Source organism: Lissotriton vulgaris, chromosome 5, assembly GCF_964263255.1.
Source record: "Lissotriton vulgaris chromosome 5, aLisVul1.2, whole genome shotgun sequence".
In the NCBI taxonomy this organism is placed as follows: Eukaryota; Metazoa; Chordata; class Amphibia; order Caudata; family Salamandridae; genus Lissotriton; species Lissotriton vulgaris.
The window spans coordinates 1,344,610,940-1,344,636,306 of NC_141693.1; the positions used below are offsets into that span (position 1 = coordinate 1,344,610,940).

Genomic DNA, 25,367 nt, shown 5'->3' on the forward strand with positions numbered 1-25,367 from the left:
TGGGGAGGCGGGTGGGTTGCTTATGACTTTGATGAGGATACCCCTGGAAGAGAACTAGGATTACAGGTAAGTAATTTATCCTTCTCTTCCAGGGGATCCTCATCAATAAGCACTGAATAGAATAGCAAGCCCAATAACCAACTGCAGGTAAATGAGAAGTACATCTTCTACCTTAAAAGACCCAACATCACAGCCCAGACTGGCTGTTAAACAGATTCCGCAAGGAGGTTTGGCCTACTTGGGTATCTGCTTTTGTGTCAGAATCAAGACAATAATGTCAGGTAAATGTATGGACGGACCGCCAGGTCGCCTCCTTACAGATCTCAGACATGGGCACATTATTGAGAAAAGCCGCAGTCGCAGACCTTCCCCTGGTGGAATGTGCTTAGGGATAAAACCCCAGGGGGTTTTGTGCTAGCTGGTAAGCGAGTTTAATACATGAAACGATCCATCTGGAAATGGAACGTTTTGAGGCAGCATGGCCTGTCCTGATCGATCCATAGTTAACGAAAAGATGATCAGAATGACAAATCACTTTAGACCTGTCAAGATAGAATTTTAAAACCCTTCTCAGGTCTAAAGAATGCAGAGCCCTCTCAGCTGGAGTAGAGGGGTTTGGCAAACAAGTGGGCAGAGAGATGGTCTGATTTACATGAAAATCTGACACCACTTTAGTTGGACAAGCAGTACTACGCCATCTGTTTAATTGAGGTGAGCCTTCTTTCGTCCCTCCATCCTTCTGTTTTATGCACATTTCTTTGCTGATGGTATTGTTTGCATCTATGGGCTATTACTAGTTGCAGGATATGTTATTACCTAATAACTTGTATATACTGTACTATACGAAATGTGCTTTCTGTATTGCTTGCTACTCTGATTCAGGCATGTGAATCTATGAAAGACACCTATAATACTGGATAAGAAATGCGTTACTTACCTGTAACTGCACTTATCCAGTATCGGTGTCTTTCATAGATTCACATGCAACCCTCCCGCCTCCCCTGGAAGGACTCACCTAATTCTCTCAGTAACACGCCTACTTAGCTTAGTGCGTACAAAAATCTGAGGGACTGAGGCTCCTGCCAGGAAGGTTCTAGAGGGAGGTGACAGCTGATTGGCTCTTTTCTAGAGTTTGGTCCTTTTTACAAAAGGACACAGCTATCTTACAAAAGTGAGGCCTTATGGCCTACTATTCTCTATATGTCTATGGGACATTACCTATTTATGTACCGGGGACTCCCATCTCGACAATGGGGAAAGATTCAGGCATGTGAATCTATGAAAGACACCTATAATACTGGACAACTCTTCATTCTCTGGATGTTATCTTGATAAGACAAGGGACATCAGTAGATCAAACCAATTGTTTATCAACTATGGTCGTGTTCATGCAGGTTTACCTAATTCCAAACAATCCATCACCCAATATATAGTTTCCTGCTTCCTTTTGTGCTACCAAAAAGCTAACAAGACACTTGCAGCTAAACCTAATGCACATGCCACGAAAGGTAAAGTGGCTACTGCTGTTTTATTGAGGAATATCCCTATTCCAGATATTTGCAAAGCAGCCACGTGGAGATCTGTCCATACGTTTATCAAACATTACTGCCTAGACTGATGCTAAGGCAGAGAGTCAAGTAGGACTCTCTCAGAAATCCATTTGCAGCAATGGCTACCTTAGTTCTTTCTCTGTCTCCTCCACCGCTCTTAGTAAGGATGGGCTTGCTACTCGATTCAATGTTTCTATCTATAAATGGAAATCCCCTATGAGAGAAGGAATTGTTTCTTACCTGTAACTCCAGTTCTCTCATAGAGGAATTTCCATTATAGTCATAAGCAACCCTCCCTCATTCCTGGTGGAGTGGACAGAGATAACCATACGATCTACCTATCATCATGTATCACCTTCAAAAAGAACTGAAGTAACTGCCACCTGCTGGGCATGAAGGTATACTAGTATTCTCTGGGTTCTTAAAGGTGAAGCCTCTATTTTTAACTCATATAAAGAAAGTCAATGGGGCTACTCTGGGGTTTGTGAAAGAGATTTACGATGTTATATTAAAACGTCATAAAATCATACACATATTTAATTCTCCTGGCCCCTTGTTTAAGTCCAAGATGAAGAATTGGGTCGTTTAGCCAAGTCTATAGGCAGCATAATATTTTTTTTTCTTAAGTGACTCTGCTGGCCTTCATGAAGAACGGCAAACATCTGTACTTAAAAAAAAGATATATTGTGAAAAAGTGCTCTGGGGTCCCAGCACGTGGGCGGGACTAATCAGTGCTTATTACTGTAAATGGACATCCACTACGACAGAACCTACATTTCCCAGAAGGCTTGGCCATGATTCCAGTATCAGAGATAGTTTCCATGTGAGGCCTATATTCAGCCTGCTTGGATACAACATTGTGTATTTAATGGTCTAGGACCTCATGATATGTTTCACTGCCAGAACATTACATCTAGCTTGCTGGACTGCCTTTGTGTCCTCCGGATATATAGACAGGGTTGAGCCTTGCTGTTGAAGAGGGCTTTTTCTTTTGCCAGTCTAAGCGCAGCATCACACAATGTAATAAGTGGACGGGGAGGTGACCCTGGCAGAAATTTTGGTCCACGGTGTGCTACTCGCAACAAAAATACCTCAGAAAAGCTGGATCTTCCAAATAGATCAGTTAATATGGTTTCTACATATGTGTCTGGGGAACCACATTTGTCGATTCAGCAGCGCCTACAATTCTATGTCAGGACCGGAGGCTTCGGATTATGCCATTCTTTCATCGCTTTATTCTCTACAGCAGCAAGAAAAAATATAACACAACTACTTTTCCCATGAACATTTGGGGAAAGAATAAAGTCAACATGAGTCCTATTGCAGTGTCCATGTACAGGTGTCTCCCATCATGCTCCACTGTACTTGTCTCCTCCTCTTTCTTCGCTGCTCGCAGCAAGTTAAGTTGGTTTTTTCCTTCTCTCCTGGGTTTTGGGTTTCTGTGTGGTGCCTTTGGCCTTTGGGCCGGGTGTCGGGTTTCTGTTTTTCTCCACAGATTCCCTTGTTGGTCGCGGGACGCCTAGTGCGCTCCTTACGCGATCTTTGCCCAGTAGTGTGCGGTGTGGGGGCGCGGCCACCAGGGGCCGGTGTCTCGTTTGCTGAAGGGGCGCTCCCAGAAGCTTCTAGAGTGTTCTGGCGCGCTCCTGTCACCAGCGGACCCGTGCCTAGCCTCCCGGCTCTGACACCCTGCGGGGTCGCAATTAGGTTTCCCTTACTTCTGAACGCCCTTTGGGTTGTACTTTTGGCGAACACCCTACGGGGTCGTAAGTGTGCTGTGGGACCGCTCTGCAGGGAGGCGCCCCGAGACTCTGTGGGCTGCAGCGTTCCCAGGGCTTTGCCCGTTCATTGTGTGCCTCTGGCCACCCATATCGCTGGGACTCCCCTGACTATAGAGCGCCCTGAGGAGGGTCATTGATCTTGCCTGCCGTTCCCGTTGCTAGAGCCTAATTTAACTCGCTATGCAGGGGAACGCGGACAATTATCCGCCCTGAACTATGTCCCATTGGACGATGACTTTTACCAGGCGGTCGACGAGTCCATCTACCGTGCGGTCGACCAGGCTATGGTCCCCCTGGAGCAACGTCTTTCGGCGCGCCTGGACGAGGCCTATGCCAAGTTTGCCGCCTTGCTTCCGGCGCCGGCCTCCGGGCCTGCTTCGTCCCCCACCCCGCCTCCTCCCAAGAAGCCTTGCATTGAGGGGGTTGATTCGGCGGCTTTCGCCAAGGTAAAGAGTGCCTTCAAGGCCCTGGAGGACACACAGGCTCCTGATCCTCTTCCTTCGGAGGCTCCGCCGCTTTCTCCACCTGCGATGTCTCCGGACCCGCAGCGCGACGACGACGACTCCCCGGACTCGGAGGAGGAGGCCTGTTCTTCCGGGTCGTGGCTCCCTTCTCAGCCCTCATCCTCCGCAGGTCCGTGGGACATGCTGGACCCGGACGATATCGTCCATCCCCGCTCCTCAGAGTGGGTCCCATGCGACAAGGTGGCCCAGTACGTCGCTAATAGGCTACGGAAGCCGGTGGACAAGGATGCTAGGAGCCGAGGGGGGCGGAGCTAGCCGGCGTCCATGTAAGACGCGCGAGCGCGGAGCTCCCTGCCGATATCCCGCCAAACTCCTGCAAATAATCCTTAATCGACCCTGCCGGCACTGAAACCTGTGGGGGACTCTCAGGCGACCCCTCGGTGAGACGGCGGCCCCTTCGTCCGGCGGAGAACGGACGCGGTGCGACTTTGTGCCACAGTACACGGAGCGCCGAAGACCCAGGCCGCGATCCCCAGCCTAGCCTAGAGAGCAGCCCGGGTTGCGTCGCAGTACGTGCGGCGTGCGCGCCCGAGGCGGACCCGGCCACCCACAGAGACTCCTGGTCGGCGATAGCGCTCGCGCCCGGCGCTGAGACGCTGCGAAGAGGACATCCCCCTGTCTGGAGGCGACGAGCGGAGGAGGCTGCCAGGGGGTGCACGGAGCCCGTGTTGCCTGTGGGGAGGCCCTAAAGAGAATCACTACATTGACGGCGAGAGGCACTGTCCGCCGACTCCCAGCATCTGGCACCACGGGGAGGAAGGAGTTCGAAGTAGCGGTGAGCGCCCTGATCCCAAGCACTGAGGCACTTTGCCCACCATCTGGGCGACCGGACAGTACAGGGTATTGCCCAACGCCACGTTCCGCGGAACGTTTGAACTGGCATTCTGGTGCAGGGAGCCGCCATCTTGGGCTCCGGTCCCACGACGAATCACCCTAAGCGGGGGTGACCCACGACCCTGCGCCCACTGCTGACCCTGATCAAAAGTCCCGAGTGGTAGTCTCCACACGTCTGTCCCTGTTGGACACATGTCCACTAGAGCCACCATGGGGAAAGGAGACAAGTCGCAGCCCAAGCTAACATTCGACCAGAGGAAGGCGAAAGGGGCCGAGGGGACGACACAAACCTCCCCTCTGCGCCCTATGACGTCTGAGACCTCCCTATGCTCTGAAATACGGGACATGCTTGGGACGATGGAGAAAGGTCTGCAAGTCAGCATGACAGAGATTAGCACCAAAATCGACGCGCTGACATACCGGATGGACCGCATGTCCGAGAGGGTGGACAAACATACGGAGCGGCTGGACATGGCAGAGAGACGGCTCACAGAGGCGGAAGAGGCTCAAACGGAGTGGGATAAGGACCGCAAACAGTTTAATCGGCTGCTCCAGGTTATCCAGGATAAGACAGAAGATTTGGAGGCACGCTCGAGGCGCTCCAACCTACGCATTACGGGCGTAGCGGAATCCACTAGCACCGGTAAAATGGAGCTGTTTGTGGAGAAACTCCTGCGGGCCCTGTTGGGGGAAGATGTCTTCTCCCCTATGTTTATTGTTGAACGGGCCCACCGCACTCTGGGGCCGAAACCACAACCTGGCCTCCCGCCGCGCCCGATCGTAGCAAAGTTGCTTAATTATCGGGACAGAGACTTGGCAATGCGGCTAGCCAGAGAAAAGGGGAAACTACAATTCGAAGGCATGAGCATCTCCCTATTCCCGGACTTCACAGCGAGAGTGCAAGAGGAGAGGAAGCGCTTCGCCCCCTACAAGAAACAGCTGAAGGACCTGGGGCTCGACTACGCCATGCTGTATCCTGCGAGGCTTCGCATCAACAGGCAAGGTCACTCACATTTCTTTACCGACCCAGCGGATCTTAAGAAATCCTTAAAGGAATGGGAGAAGGACAACCGCAACAATCAGGGAAATAGGCGAGAGGACCCAGACACCTCCTCCCACTTGAGTGACCAGGAGTAGCCAAGCACGTGAGGGACGCTGCTGACCTATTGGCACTGGACGGCGCAAAGACTTACACACAGCCGGTGTGGACCCACCGAGATATGTCTTTTGGGTGAGATCTACCTGTTTACTCCTGAACTGGTTGGGTAACACCGTGGATTGGGTGGGGGGCCGCTCCACTTGCCGAGGGAGATCGGGGGTAAGCCCCTCTACATGAGAGACTGGTATTGAGGAACTGTAAAGACTAGAGCTGGCAGGGCTCATTACTTTTGGGCGGGGGGCGGGACGGGAGCACGCGGGAGGTTACTAGTTCTGGTTTCCCAACTGAGCCGTTTGCTGGCTAGATCCCTCTGCCCCTGCGCTTTTGGCTTCCGGCTCCCTCGGGAGCTATTTGGGGTTCTATACAGTTTATAGTTGAGCACGGGGGGATGTTGGGTGGTGATGATTCCTGTCTGACCGGGTTGGGGATGGTCGGCTGTGGGCGGGGGGGGGGGGCGTTTCTTTGACTGTTTGTGCATTATTGCTGTCATGCTGTTTGGGGTTCGGGGTTTGCCGGGTGGGGGGTTTGTTTTTGCCGACTACTGCACTGTGTCTGCCACACTGCCTGCTCTGCGATATTCTACTTTCTAATCTGCTATGTCTAATGTTGACTCACTGAGTGCGGAGAGCTCTCCGAGCTCTTTACGATTGCTGTCCTGGAACGTGAGGGGGCTCAACGACTTCCGCAAACTCAGAAAGGTCCTGGCCTATTTGCAACGCCATCACATTGACCTTGCTTTGTTGCAGGAGACACATTTGCCGCCTTCCAGCCCTATGTTGCAGGTGAGGGGTCTTGGCCCCGCTTGTGTCGCTGCGGGGTTCACAACGCATGCTAGGGGGGTGCTCACATGGGCCAATCCCAAATCCCGACTGACGCTGACCCGAGTGGCAGGTGACCCGGAGGGGAGGTTTGTGGTTGCGCGTTGTGTTGGAAAAGATCACGATCTCCTGCTGGTGAATGTGTATGGCCCCAACTACGACTCCCCGGAGTTTTACTCCTCGCTTGCGGACAGCTGCAGGCAGTTTGTGGGCTCTAGAATGCTGTGGGGAGGGGATTTTAATCTAGTGCTGAACCCAGCCCTTGACAGATCTGCGGGCCCCCCTAGGTCCCCTGCGCCCTCCGCGTCCCTCCTTTTGTCTGAATGTGTGAAACTTGATTTACTTGATGTGTGGCGACATAAACACCCGGGGTGAGGTGGGTTCACTCACTACTCGGCCTACCACAACATCCACACACGCATTGATTACTGGCTTGCTTCCCGCAGTTTACTCGACATGGTTAAGGGTTGCACGGTCCTCCCGCGCACGCTGTCTGATCACTCGCCCTTGCTCCTGTTGCTTGTGGCTCCTCCCAAGAGGATCCCCCCCTTCACGTGGAGGTTCCCCCCATACTCCCTCTTAGATGAGGTCTTCAGAGGGGAACTCGCCGACGACATAGAGACCTATTTCGCGACCAATGTGGGCTCAGTGGACAGCGTTCAGGTTCTCTGGGACGCATTTAAGGTTTACATCAGGGGGATGACTATGGCGAAGCACTCAGGAGTGCTCAAAGCCATCAGACGACGCCTACAGCTGCTAGAGACGCAGCTAGCGAACTTGGAGGGTCGGCGGCGGACTCGGGGGACACAGCTGCTGCAGTCGAGCGCAAAACCTTACTAGATGAATTTCAGGAGGAGGCGGACAGGGAAATTCAACATATGGGCAAATACGCGACGGCGCGGGCGTATGGGGAACGGGAGCGGCCTGGCGCCCTCCTAGCTAAACTTATGCGCAACAGTAGACCCCCATTGGTTATCGAGGAGTTGGTGACAGCTGCTGGGGCGGTGGTTACAGAGGAGCAGGATATCTTGGCGGAATTCCACGCCTACTACACTGCCCTTTACTCCTCGAGGGACGCACACCTCGAAGATGAAATCGACGACTATTTGGGCCACCTTCAGATGCCCTCCCTGGCTGACTGGCAGAGGGAGTTTCTCATGGCCCCCATCCAGAAGGAGGAGATAACGGAGGCACTGGAATGCATGAAATCCGGCAGCGCTCCTGGTGCGGATGGTCTCACGGTATCATTCTATAAAGCCTTCAAGGCGCAACTGGTCCCATATCTGATGCTCTTGTTCGATGATATTTGCCAGCAGGGCAGCATGTCAAAATCCATGAGAGAGGCGCTGCTTATCACCATCCCTAAACCTGGCAAACCCCTTGACCAATGTGGCTCCTACCGGCCGCTATCACTGATCAATGTGGACGCGAAACTGTATGCTAAAGTTCTTGCGACTCGCCTGTCACTGCTGGTCCCGGATCTGGTCGCCCCAGAGCAGGCTGGGTTTGTTCCCTCACGCAATCTCACGTATAATATCCGCACAGTCCTGGGCACGATCCAGCATGTCAAACACGAAAGCAAGGCTGTGGCCATATTCTTGGATATGGAGAAGGCCTTCGATTCGGTCGAGTGGCCGTTCATGCTGAAGGTCCTTCGTAAATTCGGCCTTGGGGAGCCGTTTTTGCAAATGCTGGGAGCCCTTTACTACAAACCCACTGCGAGATTGAGGATGGGTAACCTGGTCACTGCTCCCATCGAAATTGGGAGGGGCACGCGCCAAGGTTGTCCCCTCTCTCCGTTGCTGTATGCCATGGTAGCGGAGCCTCTCGCCTGCGCTATGCGAGAGTACCACCGGTTTGAGGGGATCAACTTCCCGACGTACCAAATTGGTATCTCCACATATGCGGATGACACTCTACTATATGTCCGAGACCCGGAGACCAACCTCTCTGCGGTGCTGCGGGAGGTGGTGAGGTTTGGGGCTCTTTCGGGCCTCCGCGTCAACTGGTCCAAATCAGTAGCACTGCCCCTGACACCGGTGACGCTCCCTTTTGACTCGGAGTACCCCTTGCAATGGACCACGGACTCCATTCGCTACTTGGGGATACGCATTCATACAGACCCGGAGGTTCTGGTCCGCGAGAATTACGGAGTGGCCTACTCCAAACTGACGGATGACGTCGAGGTGTGGTCTAGGCTCCCACTTTCACTCATGGGCAGGATTGCACTCATGAAGATGGTGGTGCTCCCCAGGTTCCTTTTTCTATTCGTGAATATACCAATAGTCCTTTCCAAAGCCTTTTTCCGGCAACTTACACAGACCCTTGTCCGCCTGGCGTGGGGAGGCAAACAACCGCGGGTGCAGTGGAAAACGCTCACCCTTCCTTACGAACAGGGAGGCCTGGGGGCTCCAGATCTGGAGCGATACTACAGGCTCGCACAGGGTGCCCACCTTCATACGTGGATTCATGGGGACCCGGACATCCCCCATGTGAAATTGGAGCGGCTCTTTGCAGACCCTGTCCCGCTCCCGGTGACAGTATGCTATCCGCCTGATAGACGGGTCGGCAATCTGGACTCAATAGCTGCCACGAATCATGCTTGGCATGCTCTGGTCGGCCCCCGTGAGTGCTCCCTGCTGTATTCACCTTTGCTCCGTGTAGAATGGGCGGCCTGGTTAGCTCCACTAACGGAGAAGGGTGTCCTGACGGCGCTACGTGACCTTGGCATTGTTACCATGGGGGACCTCTTTTCAGAGGGCACTCTGAAAACGCTGCATCACGTCCTTCAGTCTTGTCCCAGGGCGACGATGCTGCAGAGCTTCCAATATCACAGGGTCCGTAGAGCGGCTCTTGCCGTATTGGGCCCGGACCTCGCCGAACCACCGGTAGTGCCGGAACTCACCTATGTCATCAAAACCCCCTCAGCGCGCAAATTGATAACGGCTCTTAGGTCACTGGGCGATGGTCAACGGCAGTGTCCCCCCTCCAAGGCCCGCTTGGCCTGGCAGACTGACCTCCAATCTCCCATCTCAGACGACATGTGGCGTTATTGTGCCACTAATACTAGGAAGATCTCACTCAACGGCAGGCACCGACTGGTGCATTTTAAATTCTTACAGCGAGTCTACTACACGCCTGAGAGGTTGCACAGGTATGGCCTTCGTGACTCAGCGGAGTGTGAGCGCTGCCACTTTCACACAGCAGACTTTCTCCATATGGCCTGGACTTGTCCTGCAATACACAAATACTGGGTAGAAGTCTTTGCTGACCTCAGTACTATCCTCGGTGAGGTGATCTTGCCCAACCCGGCGCTCGCCTTACTTGGTTTCTCAAAACCCCTTCCTGTGGCTCTGCGACGACTCACAGACATGGCACTGCTCATGGCGAAACGGCTGTTAGCATTATGCTGGATGCGGGGGCCGGTCCCAACCAAAAAAAGATGGGAAACAGACCTGCTTTACTGTTGCACGCAATCGGAGGTGTATAGTGAACTCCTACCGCCAAAGAGTAGACCCAAAAACTTTTGGGGTATGTTTCGGGCGTTCCAGAATGCGAGGGAGGGTGATGAATCGGACCCAGAGAGTGTGGAGCTTGATGTACTGCAGGAAGATGGGGCTGCAGCAGCTGTGCTTGAGGAGTATGATAGTTGAAAGCCTTCACGTTGTGTCAGAGTGATGGTTCTCGCCTGACGTTTGAGGTGTTTGTGTTGGATGTGACTTGTGACGGCCGCGCTGATTTGCAGTGACCGCTATCCCCCTCATGGAGCGTCATCTCGCCTTCATGGGCGACTGTTTATCCCCCCTTAGCCTAGCCGAGGGGTTAATGGTAGTAGTGTAGGGTGGGGGGTGGGTGGTGGACACGGGTTTAGGTAGTCTGGCTAGTTCTTCTTTGGGGGCGGGTGGGTTTGTTCTGGTCTGGGTCTGGGTTTCTACGCAGTCCTTCCCGGATGGCTATGTCGATCCTTCCACTCTGACACGCCATGTTACACCTGGATCTGACTCAGATAGCATTGCGGTGCTTACATCCTGCTTACAAGTTATAGCTCTCCGACGGCAGCTGATATGTTCTGTTGTCTCTACACACTTGTTCCACACCTGCGAGCTTGCCGCCAGGCCCTTGGGCTGTTGGTTGTTACGGCTGTGTCATTTACTTTTACACAGGGGTTTGAAAGGTGGGTTTTTCTTCCCTTTCCCATTTCTGATGCCGCCGGCCTCCGGGTTGTAGGCGATGTTGGCTGTGTATGTGACCTGGGGTTGTAATAAAGTATAAATTTATTAAAAAAAAAGGATGCTAGGAGCCGCCTGCGCGCAGAGTGTCCCGGCCGTCGTTGGATGGCAGGGTGGCCATGACCCCGGACATCGATCCGAAGATGGCGACCTTCCTACAAAACTTTGTCAAGGACCCGCGGAAGGGTATCGACAGGTCCTGGCGCACTTGCCAGGACAAGCTTCTGGATGCTGTTGGGCCCCTTACCAAGATCCTGGATATGGCGGAGGAGGCCAAGGTGTCGGGTGACGCGATTTCCCCTGAGGTCCTTTCCAACTGGGCCCAGAGGGCCATTATTTTCCTTGGCAACGCCAACTGCGCCCTCTCTACGGAGCGGAGGCGCTCCCTGCTGATCAAGGTGGATCCCAAGCTCGGAGACCTCGCCTCGTCGGAGGCGGGTGCTGTTGCCCAGGGAGGCTTGTTTGGTGACCCGTTCATCAAGGAACTGGGGAAGTTTGTGGCGACCTTCACGTCCCTGGATCGTGCCCAGTCCAATATCAAAAAGGTTTTCGCGTCCCGGGTTTTCGACAAGGCCGGACGAGGCAGGGGCCGCTCGTTCGGCCGGGGCGCCAGCTCGGATCGAGGTCAAGGCTCCGGACGTGGCCAGTACCAGGACAGGGCCAAGTTCAATATTTTCTACCCCACGAGAGGACAGAAGTTCGGAGGTCGTGGTGGTCAGCGTGGCCAACAGCAAGGCGGTGGCCGAGGTGAGTGTTCTGCCTTCTGCGAGCTTGAAAGTGGGGGGGCGCTTGGCGCAGTTCCTTCCTGCATGGGCCTCCCTTACCAGCGATGCTTGGGTGCTGCAGACGGTTCAGGGCTTCCAAATGGAGTTCCATGGCCGTCCGTGTCAGCTACAGCGACCTCGCCCCATTACCTTTTCCCAGCGCGATGCGGCTTTGGTGAGCGAAGAGGTCGCTGCCCTCCTCCAAAAAGGGGCGATTTGTTGCGCTTGCGAGCACCCCTCAGGTTTTCTAAGCAATCTTTTCTTAGTAGACAAGGTAGATGGGGGCAGTCGCCCCGTGATCAATCTGAAGGAGTTCAACTAGTGGTTGGTGTATCGGCACTTCAAAATGGAAGGGATACATCTGCTGCGCGACGTCTTGCGACAGTCCGACTGGATGGTCAGGCTGGACTTGAAAGACGCTTATCTAACGATTCCCATTTTTCCGCCTCATCGGCGTTTCCTCCAATTCAGATGGGATGGCCAGGTTTACGAGTTTACTACTCTTCCTTTCGGGCTCTCCTCAGCACCGTGGTGCTTCACAAAGGTGTTGCGGCCGGTGGTGGAGGCCATGCGGGCTCAGGGGGTCAGGATGATAGTCTACCTAGACGACATGCTGCTCATGGATCAGTGCCCCGAGAGACTGAGGTCACAGTTGCAGTCTGCGGTCAACCTTTTGCAAGGCCTGGGGTTCGTGATCAACGAGAAGAAGTCTCTCTTGGTTCCCATGCAATGCGCTACATTCCTCGGTTTCACCATAGACTCGGTGGCGGCCAGCTTGAGCCTGCCGGCCAGGAAGATGGCGCGGATCAGACACGAGTTGCGTCAAACCCTAGCGAAGCGGATGATTTCCTTGCGCCACCTGGCGAGGCTAGTGGGCCTGTTGTCCTCTTCGATCCAGGCTATCTTCCCGGGACCCCTTCATTATCGCGCCATGCAGCGTTTGAAGGCGTACCACCTGCGGAGGGGCCTGACGTACTCTCAACTGATTCCTTTATCGGAGGACGTGAGGGACGAAATGCAGTGGTGGCTTACGCACATGGAAGCCTGCAATGGCCGTGCGATTTTCGGTTCCGCCCCAGATATCGTGATAGGGTCGGACGCCAGCCGTTCCGGCTGGGGAGCGAGGTGCGGAGACTTCTCCACGGGCGGCGCCTGGTCTGCTCTCGAACAGTCCTTGCATATCAACTGCTTGGAGTTGCTAGCGGGCTCCTTCGCAGTGCAATGTTGGACCAAAGACAGAGTGCAATCCTGCGTCCTTCTGAGGATGGACAACGTGTCGGTGGTCCGCTATATCAACCACCTGGGCGGCACCAGGTCCAAGATGTTAGCGGACCTGGCCAGGGATTTCTGGCACTTTTGTCTAGACCACCAGGTGTCGGTTACGGCGGAGTACTTGCCGGGCCGTCAGAACGAGGTGGCCGATTGGCACTCGAGGAACATTCTGGACGCCAGCGTTTGGAAGCTGGACCCTACCCTGTTTGCGGAGCTCTCAGGCCTTTGGGGCCCGTTTTCGGTGGACCTGTTCGCGTCCCGCTTGGACCACCAGCTCCCACGGTATTTCAGCTGGCGCCCGACCCCCTGGCGGAGGCGACGGATGCGTTCCTCCAAGACTGGTCGGGGATACAGGGCTATGCGTTTCCACCGTTCTCAATGATAACGCGGGTGTCAGCGTTGTTACGCCGCCAGTCGGCACAGGTAGTGCTGATCACTCCATGGTGGAGGTCGCAAGTTTGGTTTCCGGTTCTTCCGGAACTTTCTTGGGATTTTCCGATCCTACTCCCCCAGTCTCCCCACATTCTACTGAATCCGGAGGGAGCGCCCCACAGGTTGGTTCTGGAGGGCTCGTTGCACCTGATGGCGTGGAGGCTCTCCGGCGACGCTAGACGTTGCCTGGCCTTTCGAGAACGGCAGAGGACTTGCTCTCCAAGGCTTGGGCCGACAACACGACCAAACGCTACAGATCGGCTTGGCTCCGGTGGAGCCGTTGGTGTGTGCGACGGGATTTGGATCCCGTGGGGGCACCTGTAGTGCGTGTCTTGAATTTCCTGGCGGAACTGTCTGATCAGGGCCTGGCCTATCGATCGATCAATACGTTCCGGTCGGCGGTGTCTGCGGGGCACGACCTGGTTCAAGGGTCCCCGGTTGGCGAACACCCCTTAGTCTGTAGGCTCTTGCGGGGTATACGGCTTGCCTTGCCGCCGGAGCCTCGGTATTCCGTCCTGTGGGATGTGAACAGAGTGCTGAATTTGTTCCTTTCCTGGCAACCGAACAGGTTTTTAACGTGTAAGGAGTTGACGGCTAAGTTGGCCATGTTGTTGTGCCTGGTGTCCTGCAGGCGTGTCTCGGATGTGCGAGCGTTGGATATAACGGCCAGGGTTTTTTCTCCTGAAGGTGTTTCCTTTACCGTCAGCAGACGGACCAAAACGCATACTAGGGTCATTTCGTACCCGGCTTTTCAGGACTCCCCTAAGCTGTGCGTAGTGCAGTGCCTCCGTGCTTATGAGGATATGACAGAGGATACTCGCCCTCCGGGTGAGCGACAGTTGCTTATTGCCCTGCGTAAACCGTATAAGGCAGTTACTTCACCGACGATCGCCCGTTGGGTGCGTTGGATCATGCAGGAGGCGGGGATTGATACTAAACAGTTTGGGGCTCACTCTACGCGAGGTGCCATGGCGTCTAAAGCTTTTGCCCTTGGGGCTCGATTGGAGGATCTGATGAGAGCGGCCGATTGGTCCTCGGACTCCACGTTTAAGAGGTTCTATTTCAAGCCAGTTATTGATGTGGCCAGATTGGTGGTCGATAAGCTTTGAACTGGCATAATCCGAAGCCTCCGGTCCTGACATAGAATGCGAATTTGCCTAGCCTTGGTGCTGGTAAGTTCCAATTCTATTAAGGACTCGGAGGCGAGGATTATCCCCCCCGGTGACTTCATGGAAGTGTGCCCTCCCCGTAGGCAATGTAAGTAAATCGTTTATGTTCTTTTTCGAATGTGCGCTTATGGCTCTGCGGTGTACTGCTCTTCCTGTTTTACAGCTGACGTTCTATTGGTATAGAATGGATCTGATGGTGTGTTCTTTTGCAGGGGCAGATAATTCTAAACAGGATGCGTGAGTGGACGGATGTTCTGGCTTCGCGCGAAGAAAGAGGAGGAGACAAGTACAGTGGAGCATGATGGGAGACACCTGTACATGGACACTGTAATAGGACTCATGTTGACTTTATTCTTTCCCCAAATGTTCATGGGAAAAGTAGTTGTGTTATATTTTTTCTTGCTGCTGTAGAGATTAAAGCGATGAAAGAATGGCACAATCCTCGCCTCCGAGTCCTTAATAGAATTGGAACTTACCAGCACCAAGGCTAGGCAAATTCGCATTCTCCAGTTATTGTGTCCCAAATTCTCATCCAAACTTTCAGTTTTGGTAGATCTGGTAGGAACTAATCTCTCCAGTTTGGGTACTTTCTCTGTGGTTGCTCTGGGGTCATCTTCTATATCTCACTCTCCACTTCACCAAGGCACCCTTTGTTGCTGTCTATCCTTTTAATGAAACGATACAGTCATTATGCCATGCGTTATTCTTATGTTCTATGGATCTCAGGCTGTTTTAAGATCCATTAGAACTGCTGAGGTGTCCCCATTAGTGTCTGGATGATCTGAGTTTTCCGTATCACTTACAGTGTCAGATACGGAAGTCAATAATTTTCGGGAACTCAAAGGATAGTCTACCCTGTTTCTGATCACCTTTACCAATAATATCAAAAATTTTAAGTGTCCAAGTTTGCGATTAAGTAAATCTAGTTTGTCAGCACTGTATTGCACCATTTTGAGCCAGTGTATATTCCACTGTCCAGTATCACAGCTCAAAAGGTGCAACATAAGTCTTTGTGGCTCCACTCCAGTATGATTAATAGTGTCACTACACTAAGTCAAATGCTTAATACACTATCTCTGACCAAAGTGGCATCTTATGCACTCCTAATATGTGATAGGGTTTATGTCATTAAGTTGCATTGGTACTATGATGTTACATCTCTCCGGACATGTGTGTAGTGTGTATTTCTCCAGGTTTGTTGGCCTGCACCCACTACCGCACCCACAGGGCCTTGTTGTCAATCTTTGTGCTGTATAAGTATATAATGCGTCTGGGGAGGGAGTGTCTTCCTTTGACCCCTGCATTATGCACCCCTAGACTTGTCCAAAGACTCAGACTCATGGACGCTTCTGAGAAATTACATTAATGTGTAAGGCGAGCTGGGTGGTGGGATCCTTGGAGTCGGTGGAGCATGTCCTCCCCCTCTGCTCCTTGGTGAAGAAGCCCCAGGAGATCAACACTCTGTCATTGCATTCAGACCCTCTCATATACATATGTAGTAGGCATCTAGGATGCTGCCGGGCAAATTCCACCTTGAGGTACAAAGTCAGCTAGGCCCTCCAAAATCACAAGGAGGTGGGAGCAGCGCCTAGGGTGGGTAGGCAGCAAGAAAGTCTCAAACTCACCAAAATTGCCCCTGTCGCAGCTGGTCCTCTGAGACCACCCTGCACTTATTGGCCTCAGCCAGCATTCCAGCCTGTATTTGGCCTCTGTGATTCACTTCGGCTCTACCTGGCTGACAACACTTCACGTCCTCCCTTACCTTCTCATGCACCATTTGCATCATCTCGGACTGCACCAAGAGAAAGGACAGCAAAGCTGGATCTGCAGCTCCGCACAATGCAGCCATCTTAGCTGCCAGCATGGCCACACCAGAGCCTGCCTAGCCCTTAGGGCAATCAGGCAGTGGTTAACGGGCTGGTGTGACAGGTCAATGTGTGGGGCCGTTTTTTGCTGTATATGGTTAGCTTTATTGTTAATTTAAGTTATGTTAAAAAAACATTGCCAGCAGCAAACTCAAATCCATGCAGTCTTCCATACCTTACAAAACACTTCTACTGTTCTTTAGAAGTTCAAAACTTCCCCAATTTGCAAGAAATGGGACACTTTTTTAGCTAGCTGATTCACTATCAGAGGCCACTTTTATTTTGGTGTCTGGGCCTATTTTTCACCCCAGTCTGACCCTGGGCCACACCCCCATTAATTAGCTAGCAGGCACATGATACTGATGACTTATTAATGTGAGTCTTAAATTCCACTTAAAACGATACAATTGTCAAATTCTGGCTGCTGCATCAACAGTTGTTTGCTTAAACAATGATTCTTCAAAGAAATTTGCAAGGAGTTTAAGACTTCAGGAAAAAAAAACATATCTTGTAATTTAAGTGGGCAGAAATGATTTCTGTAGAATCCTCATCCATGACGTCCGCTTTCAGGTCTTGAAAGAATTCAAGCAAGAGTAGTTCACAAGGCTTTGTAGATAGTGTAGAGTTCCTGAGCATAGTTAATACCACTTGAGTGATTACAACATACATTGTCCCTTCTTTGAAATTTAGCATGGTTGGAATACCTTTAAGCAACATATAATCAACATCCTGGATTAGGACTGCAACCCAGCACTCCACCGGAAGGGATGCTGAGATGGCCTGAACCCATCTTTCAAGTGCATTAACACTTTAGGTCAGAGTGGAAACCCCCAAAATCCAGCATAGGCCCTACAGTGTGTCTAACTCAGCTAAGCTCTACAGATGGCTAACTGGTAACCAGGCTCCAGGGGCCAGCACACCACCTGAAATGCAAAGCTGATCACCGCCATCGTCTGTACAACATCTGAATGGAGTGAGCTCTATGGATGCAGTGGTTGGCATCCTTCCACATTTTTAGATAGTAAGCTCAATGGAGGTAGTGAGCTTGGCTTCCAGGAGGTACGACCGCTCTCCTACATATCAGTTAGCCTTTTGTGGAGCTTTGCCTATGCCCATTATATGAGTAGGGCAATGCTTGATGATTGGAGTGCATGACTGGCGCTCCAATATACTATTTTGCATTGTAGATAGTGGGTCTGTGATCAGTTCAGTGCAGAGATTTAAGAGTTTAGATGTACTGTAGGTGTTAAGAGGGATGGGTGGATTCAGTGCTGTGATTTTGTATTAAGTGTTCCCTGCAGGAGACATCTATCCATCAGAATCTTTCTTCTCAAAGGCCACAATAGATTATATAGATTTATCAAAGAGGAACATTATACAGTTGCCTCAAATGGGGTGCAATTAAGTGTTTCAACTACACTACTACTGATTAGATGACACCCCTCAACAGTTATGTAATGTCCTGGAAATGAGGATAATAACCACACATATTTAAAGGTGGTGTACGTTGGGTGAACCCCATCATCAGCAGAGAAGTCTACTCAGCTGGGAAGCAAACAATATCAAAATGGTATAGATTTACTGCCAAAGGATTTGTGACACAAGTCTTCTGTGCAGGAAAATCTACCAGGTTAAATCAAAATGGTGAAATAAGGTGCATGCCAGAAATGGGTACTTCAGCAGGAATTTTCAATCCTACAGGAGCTATAATCCACTCATTCCACCTCAAAGAATGAACTGTATGTATGCACTGCCCTTTACATATTTCAGAAATAAACACAAAAATGCTGTTCTGTCCATTCAATAGGCTATATTAATGTAAGCTTTAATTCAGTTTCCATTAAAAATGAAAATCCTCATATTTGAATTATGTTATTAATATTACTCACTCATTTAGTAGATCTCTATTTTCATTGATTTCATCTTCCAATTTCAGACTCAATTTTTCATTTTCAAACTACAATAGGATAAAATGAGATTTAAAAAAAAATCAACATTTAAATACGTAATGTAAATCCTGACTGCAATTACTCACTATTAATACTGAATGAAATGTGTAACGTTCGACACTGTAATACTTTTTTGCATGCTTTGCATGTAATACTTTTTTGCATGCATAGGTCCTTACATAGAACATTATATTTTCATGCTTGAATCATATTAGCTAACAGTATGATTATGAAAAGGTTTTGAGGAGCTAGAGTCAAGGCTTATTTAAACATTTCCGGAGGACTGCCTAGACCATGCTGGGTTCAGTTCTTGAATGCATGTCAGACACTAATGCTGCAGTAAATATGTTAGTTTTCCTACAACCTGCCTTGCAAAAAGACTTTAAGTGAAACCTTGCATAAAATGTCGCAATCAATGTGGTGCTTCAAATGGAATGTACATTTAATGCTCTGTCAGGTTCTGCTTCTTGGTAAGTAAAAGGCACAAACATTTACTCTGATTCTTCACCTTCTCATTCATTTCTATAATGATTTCCTTTTTACAAAGCTTGTTTATTTTTTCTGCTTCCAGTTGATGTCTTGAATAATTACTGGTTTATTTATGGTCTTGTTTCTGCGTTCTTCTCTTTTAGATGGTAACCGTTAATCTCCTCTGGAGCCCTTCGAAAAGAAAGGATAGGTAAGTCTTCTACCCTTCCTGACAGGGTGTCTTCTGCTTTTTGTCCTCCCCTATTACTGCCCTGCCTTTCCTGATTATACCTATTTTCCCTGTTGGCTTACACTTTATGACAATCATATGTCAGGATCAGAGGTGAGGATTACGCATTACTTTCTTCACCTTTATTAAACAGCAAGTTCAAAGATAAAAGTAAAAACACCACTAAACAGTACTACATTCCCATAAAACACAGGAAGTAACCATGGAGACTATCAGCCAACCCAGTAACAGTCTGTGAGTCCATATAACACACTCCATGCCGTAGTCCTTCTTCTTTCTTCACTGCTTCACGTCAGTTAAGTTGCCTTTCATTCCTTTTCCTGACCTAGGGCTAGATGTAGGTAATCCAAAAATACCGATTCTAAAATAGCGAATTTTACCGATTCGGTATTTTAGAATCAGTATTTTGGATGTAGGTAAAAATTCGGTAATTTTTACCGATTCGGTAAAATTCGGTATCTGTCATTCGTAATTTACCAAATCGGTATTTACCGATTCGGTATTTCCCATTCATTCCTATGGGCATAATTGGTAAATACCGATTCGGTAAATTCCAATTCGGAAAGGGATGAAAGTGAAACCTATGAGTCAGCCAATCAGGTGCTACCACCCACCCCCTGCCTACCAGGAAGTGGCCAAATCCAGGCAGCTGGAAGTAATTAGAAGCTTTTGGAGAGGGAGAGCAAGCAGAGCTGAGTCACTGAGCCACAGCAAAACTTTTTTTGTGCTTTTAAAGTTTGAAAATGGCAAGCAGCAGTGAAAAGGAACATCCAGAGAGGAAGAGAAAAATTAAATTTAGCACCATGGAGCTGCAGGTCCTTGTGGAGGAGGAGGTGAAAGATCACCAGAAATTGTTTGGAAAGCAGTCCCTGACTGTGGCTGAATCTGCAAAAAGAAAGATTTGGCTGGAAATACAGACGAAGGTGAATGCTGTAGGAGTGACTCCAAGGGGCATAGACAACCTGAAAAGAGGTGGTATGACCTCAGAAGCATAACCAAGAAGAAAATAGCAGAGCTCCACAAAGAGGCAAACAAAACTGGAGGAGGGAAGAACCGTGCACCTTCCCTTTCTGAGCTGGAGGAGTTGGTGGGGTCCACCATTGAACCAGAGAGCGTCTGTGGACTGGGAGATGCAGACAGCTCAGCCAGAGCTGCCGCCAGAAAAGGTAAGATGCATGCACAGCAATCACCCCCATGCCATCACCTTCCCTTTTCCCTATGTGGCAAAGTTTACCCCACTGCAGTAGAGGTAGTATTAGACAGGAGCAAAGCATCATGGGACATGTAGTAATTGAAAGACCTACCATGTCATACAGTACAGCAATGAAGAAGTTAGGCTGAGCAATATGTACAGTGTTTGAGTGAAAAAAATGTAATTGTAGAAGCAGTCAGACAGGAGCACAGAGCTAATGTACGCTTTTATGTCCACCGGCGAGACATCTCGCAGGCGTACCAGGGAGAAGGAAGGCACAGCACCACAGAGGGATGACAGCCAGGAGGCAGGCACAAGTGCAGAGAATGTCACAGAGGAACAGAGGACACTGGTGCACAAACACCACTGCCACCATCCCAAGACCTTGAAATGTCTCCACATCTGCAGGCGTCCCCAGAACGTTCAGGATCCCCTCTGCTACTGTCCTCACCTGAACTGCCTGCGTCACTGCCGCAAACAACACCTGCACCTCAAAAGAGCAGGAGGCATGCAGTTGCTTCACTGGTAGAAATGGAGACTTCAGCAGGTGAAATGGAGGGTGAAGACACTCTAACCTTGGCTGGGGAAGGAAGCACTGCGACACAGCAGTCCAGTGCAGAGGTTGGCCGTATAGGTATCAGACGCCGCAGGCCCAGATATAGCAGTGCTGCACAACATGTGGAGGGTCCCAGTGTCTTCAGTGGGCTGGAGGGTAGCATGGTTAAGATCCAAAAAATGCAGGGGAAGGCCATCCAGTCTGTGCAACGCCAGGTGAGGACCCTGAATACACATATGGAAAACATAGGTAAGGGCATCAGTGCACTGGTAGATGAGAATAAAGACGTGGCATCAGGTATGAGGGAGATGGCTGCAGGGATGCGGGAGATGGCCACAGGTGTGCCGGACATAACACAATCAGTGCAGCTCCTGTGCAGTAAACTGGACCAGGACAGGTTAGCAAGGCGCAAGGACAGACAACATGCGCAGCAACAAACTAAGGCTATGAACCGCCTGGCCACAGCCACTTCCCTTCTATGCAGACGATGCATCAACATGCAAGAGGGACTAACACACAGCAGCAATGAGGTGTCTAGGGAGCTTGCAAGGGTGACCAGTGCTCTAGAGGTGCTGATTAATGCACAGACAGCACAAACTGCTGCTCTGGATGTACCCGAAAGTGAGGAAAGCACCAGTAGGAGCAGCATGCCAAGCCCCCCTGTAGTTGAGACACGGAGGAGCAGCAGGCGCCATGGCGAGCCAACACTCCAAACACCCAGTGAGGACAGCCAGCCACTTTCATCTGGCATTTGTAGGCGTGCCCGGAAATGACTCATACAGCCCACTCTCCATGAACTTAAATGGGGAAGTGAGACAGGACCACCATTATTGAATGGATGACATTTGTGTTGCACATTTGTGCTTTTGAGTACCCGCATAGTGCCAAATATTAAACTATGTTGGGTGCATACTCCATCTGTCTGTGTGTATTTACTTACTCAAAAAAAGTTCTGTGTGATCTCTGCCCGTCTCTGGCTGCCATCGGTTGGTGGCGCAACTCCTGCTGTGCTTGGTTCAGGCAGTGCATGTTCATCATCGTGGTCCTCAAAGTCGATCAAATCCACCTCTGTGCCCCTCTTTGTAGCAAGGTTGTGTAACATTGTACAAGTTGCAATCACCTTACAGCAGATTATTGGTGAGTACTGCTGTGCCCCTCCACTTTTGTGGAGGCAGCAGAACCTGCTTTTTAACATGCCAAAGGTGCGCTCCACACGTTCCTGGTGGATTTGTGTGCCTCGTTGTATCATATCTGGCTGCATGTTAAAGGGTTGAGGTAGGGTGTCAGGATGAATGAGCGGACGGCCATAGCACTGTCCCCTATATGTAAATGAGAAAAACATTACTCACATGCACACATACACATACATCTGGTATAGCTATCAGGGTGTGTTACAGTTTTTTACCTAGCAGGTATCCTTCGCCAAATTCTCCTGCTGTCAGGCGTGTTAGATCCCACTGTTCTGAAAGATGTGCAGGAGTCGTGGGCACTTCCTGGGAACTTGGCCACAATGTCTGTGATTATGTTGTTGGCATCACAGATTACTTGTACATTGATGGAGTGGGTTGACTTCCTGTTTCTGTATATGTACTCTGCGGCAGCAGGTGGGCATATAGGGATGTGGGTGCCATCGATACAGCCAATGACGTGTGGGAAATGTGCAATTTGCAATTTCAGCAGTTCCGCATATGTGTCAGGGAAGCAGATGTAATGATACATCCTCTACATCATGGCCTCTAGGAACTTCCTGAAGAAACAGGACAGGCAGCTCGGAGACACCCCACCTGCCACAGCAATGACCCCCTGGTAACTCAGGTGTAGGCTACAGAGCACCTGCACATGGGGTGGGATTGCATGCGCCCTTGGGGTTGGGTGTTCCAATAGTGGGTGCAGGTCCCTGATCAAGTCCAGGATGGTTTTGGGGGTGTAATCTGTCCCTTTGTAATATCTCTGGCTCAGTTAGTTGGAACAGCGTAATCCTCTGACTTGCTCCTACCTCATCCAGACCCTCTCTCCTTCTGCCTGTAGCCTTAGACGCCTTGCTATCACGTAGATTACCGCCTGGTTACAATGTTGCATTTTGGGTCCTTTTTTTTAGCCTGCACCTGGTTACCACCTGCTTTCTATCCATGGTAAATACCGACTCTTAAATACTGAATTTCATGAAATTCCGTATTTTAGAAGTTTACTACATCTCAAAACAATTTTGGATGAGTGAGCTAAAGAATGGTGATGGATTAAACCCAGATCAGTTGACTGGGGGTGAGTGTTTGATTTGCTCAAACGCTCCGTCCATCATCCCCTTTTGTATCGCTTTGTTCACCCTAAGTTGGCAGGGTATGCTCAATGTGAGTCCCTTGCTCACTGGCAACTGGATTCAAGATAGCCTGGCTGATGAGGATTATGAATCCGAAACCGGTCCCAGGATGCTTGTTTCTGGTCCAGGGAAGACATTGCTTGGCAGTTCGGGCTGGAGTGTTCCCATGAGGCACAGGGTCAGACTGATTTGCATATGGCCATTTCTGAACTGGGGTGGCTGAGTGAGCTAAAGAATGGTGATGGATCAAACCAGATCAGTTGACTGGGGGTGAGTGTTTGATTTGCTCAAACGCTCCGTCCATCATCCCCTTTTGTATCGCTTTGTTCGCCCTAAGTTGGCAGGGTATGCTCAGACGCGAGTCCCTTGCTCACTTGGCCTCTGGAATCAAGATAGCCTGGCTGATGAGGATTATGAACCTGAAACCGGTCCCAGGATGCTTGTTTCCAGTCCAGGGAAGACATGGCTTGGCAGTTCGAGCTGGACTGTTCCCATGAGGCACAGAGTCAGACTGATTTGCATATGGCCATGTCTGAACTGGGGTGGCTGAGTAAGCTAAAGAACGGTGATGGATTAAACCCAGATCTTTTGACTGGGTGTGAGTGTTTGATTGGTTCAGATGCTCCGTCCATCACCATCCCCTTTTGTACCACCCAGGTACCAAGGGCATAGGTACACCAGGGGCCTCTCTTGGGCTGAAGCATGTATTATGCCACCCATGAGAGACCACTCAAGTTGTGACTCCAGACCTGCAATTGTAAGCTGGTGCAAGCACCGCTTACAACAGATATAAGTTTCCATATATCTGAGGTCACTACACTTAAAACCTATAGGTCAACCCTAAAGCATGCCATTCAATCCTGAAGGCAGGGTGCTCGGTTTTAAGTGTGAAGGTGCCCCTGCATGTAAGTGCATAGGCCATTACAACATATACAGTGGCAATGCAGATGGCTGAGAGAAGTTGGGCTGGTATATGATGTTCACTATTCTAGTGAACCCCTTGCACCAGTCCAAACAACCCTTATGGTGATGGTTGTAAAGTCAACCTTATAAACCAGCTGGACAGAACAGTCTTAGGCTAAAAGACTTTTGAGGGCGTGTAAAGCCAGCTGTTTTACCATATGTACCCTTTGAATATCAAATGAAAGGACACCACACAGGATATATATAAAATATATATGTATTTATTTACTAACACACTCCTCTGAACTCTTTATGAGATCAGAGGCATAAGCACATAACAAGTTACACTTAGAAATACTTTAAATAGCACAATTTACAGTTAGGCCCTAGGGGCGCGTAAAACCATATAATAAGTAAGTGGTATAAGAACCACGACTTGGGAAAGGAGAAGGCCTAGGGCATCGCTGGGGCTACACTATCTGGCCCTTAGGTTAGGAGTAGGAGGCCCACAGGCAGCGCGTGCAGAGTCACTACTCTCACGCGAGAGTCAATAGAAAGTCAATAGGAACGTAAAATGGTAAGTAAATGAAGATTTAGGACACTTCCGGTCTAGCTAGAAGGATACAACTAAAAACCTAGACACTTGGATAGTCAATACCCTTGAGAGCACCGAAGTATTCGCGTTACCTCACCCACAGGAAGCGGGTGCATAGGTGTGAAGATGTGTCGGGTTTCGCCATTGAAGTCTATGGAGCCTGTGAAGAAAGATGCTGCAGGCGACGAGGAGGAAGATGTCCGGGTGGATCCAAGGGTGGATCGGAGTTGAAGAAGAACTGAAAGCAGAGGGGACAGAGGTTAGGTCACTAGCCAGTGACCGGGTGGAACCAGGAAGGAATCAGACGTCGTTGAGGAGCAATAAGGTGCTGGGGTGAAGCTTGTCGTTGCAGCCACGCGGACCAGGAGGCGTCGAGGATGACCAGGTGCTGGAGAGGAGCTGCCCCACGAAGGATCTCGCAGATGGAGGGGTCGGCTTCAAGATCGGAGCCAACAGTCCTAAGCAAAGGCAACCCACGCAGGATACACAAGGAGCTTCTGGTGCAGACCAGGAGGGTCTGAGGTACTTCACCTTCTCAGGGAAGCAAGTGCCTCACAGACGCCGTTACCTTCTTGTCCTGGGATCAGGATACTGCCTTGGACACAGCCCGCCCGCCTCCCGCCGCCTGACTCCTCCAGCCATCTCTGGGTCCGGCCGCCGAGCGGAGCTTGGGCGTGGCACAGGACCACAACTCCCAGCAGTCTTTGCGGTACACGCCGCGAGCTTTGCGCGCCAGGAGGCGC

At 50.6% G+C, this 25,367-nt stretch overlaps 1 protein-coding gene across 1 annotated transcript in view; it reads right to left on the reverse strand.

Annotated features, from left to right (window-relative positions):
• SYCP1 (synaptonemal complex protein 1) overlaps window positions 1-25,367 on the reverse strand; it is a 5,090,281-nt gene that overhangs the window by 4,583,094 nt on the left and 481,820 nt on the right. Inside the window, exon 5 of the mRNA XM_086919665.1 lies at window positions 18,284-18,351. Coding sequence (XP_086775791.1) covers window positions 18,284-18,351 — 68 coding nt within the window. The remainder of the gene's footprint in view (window positions 1-18,283; window positions 18,352-25,367) is intronic.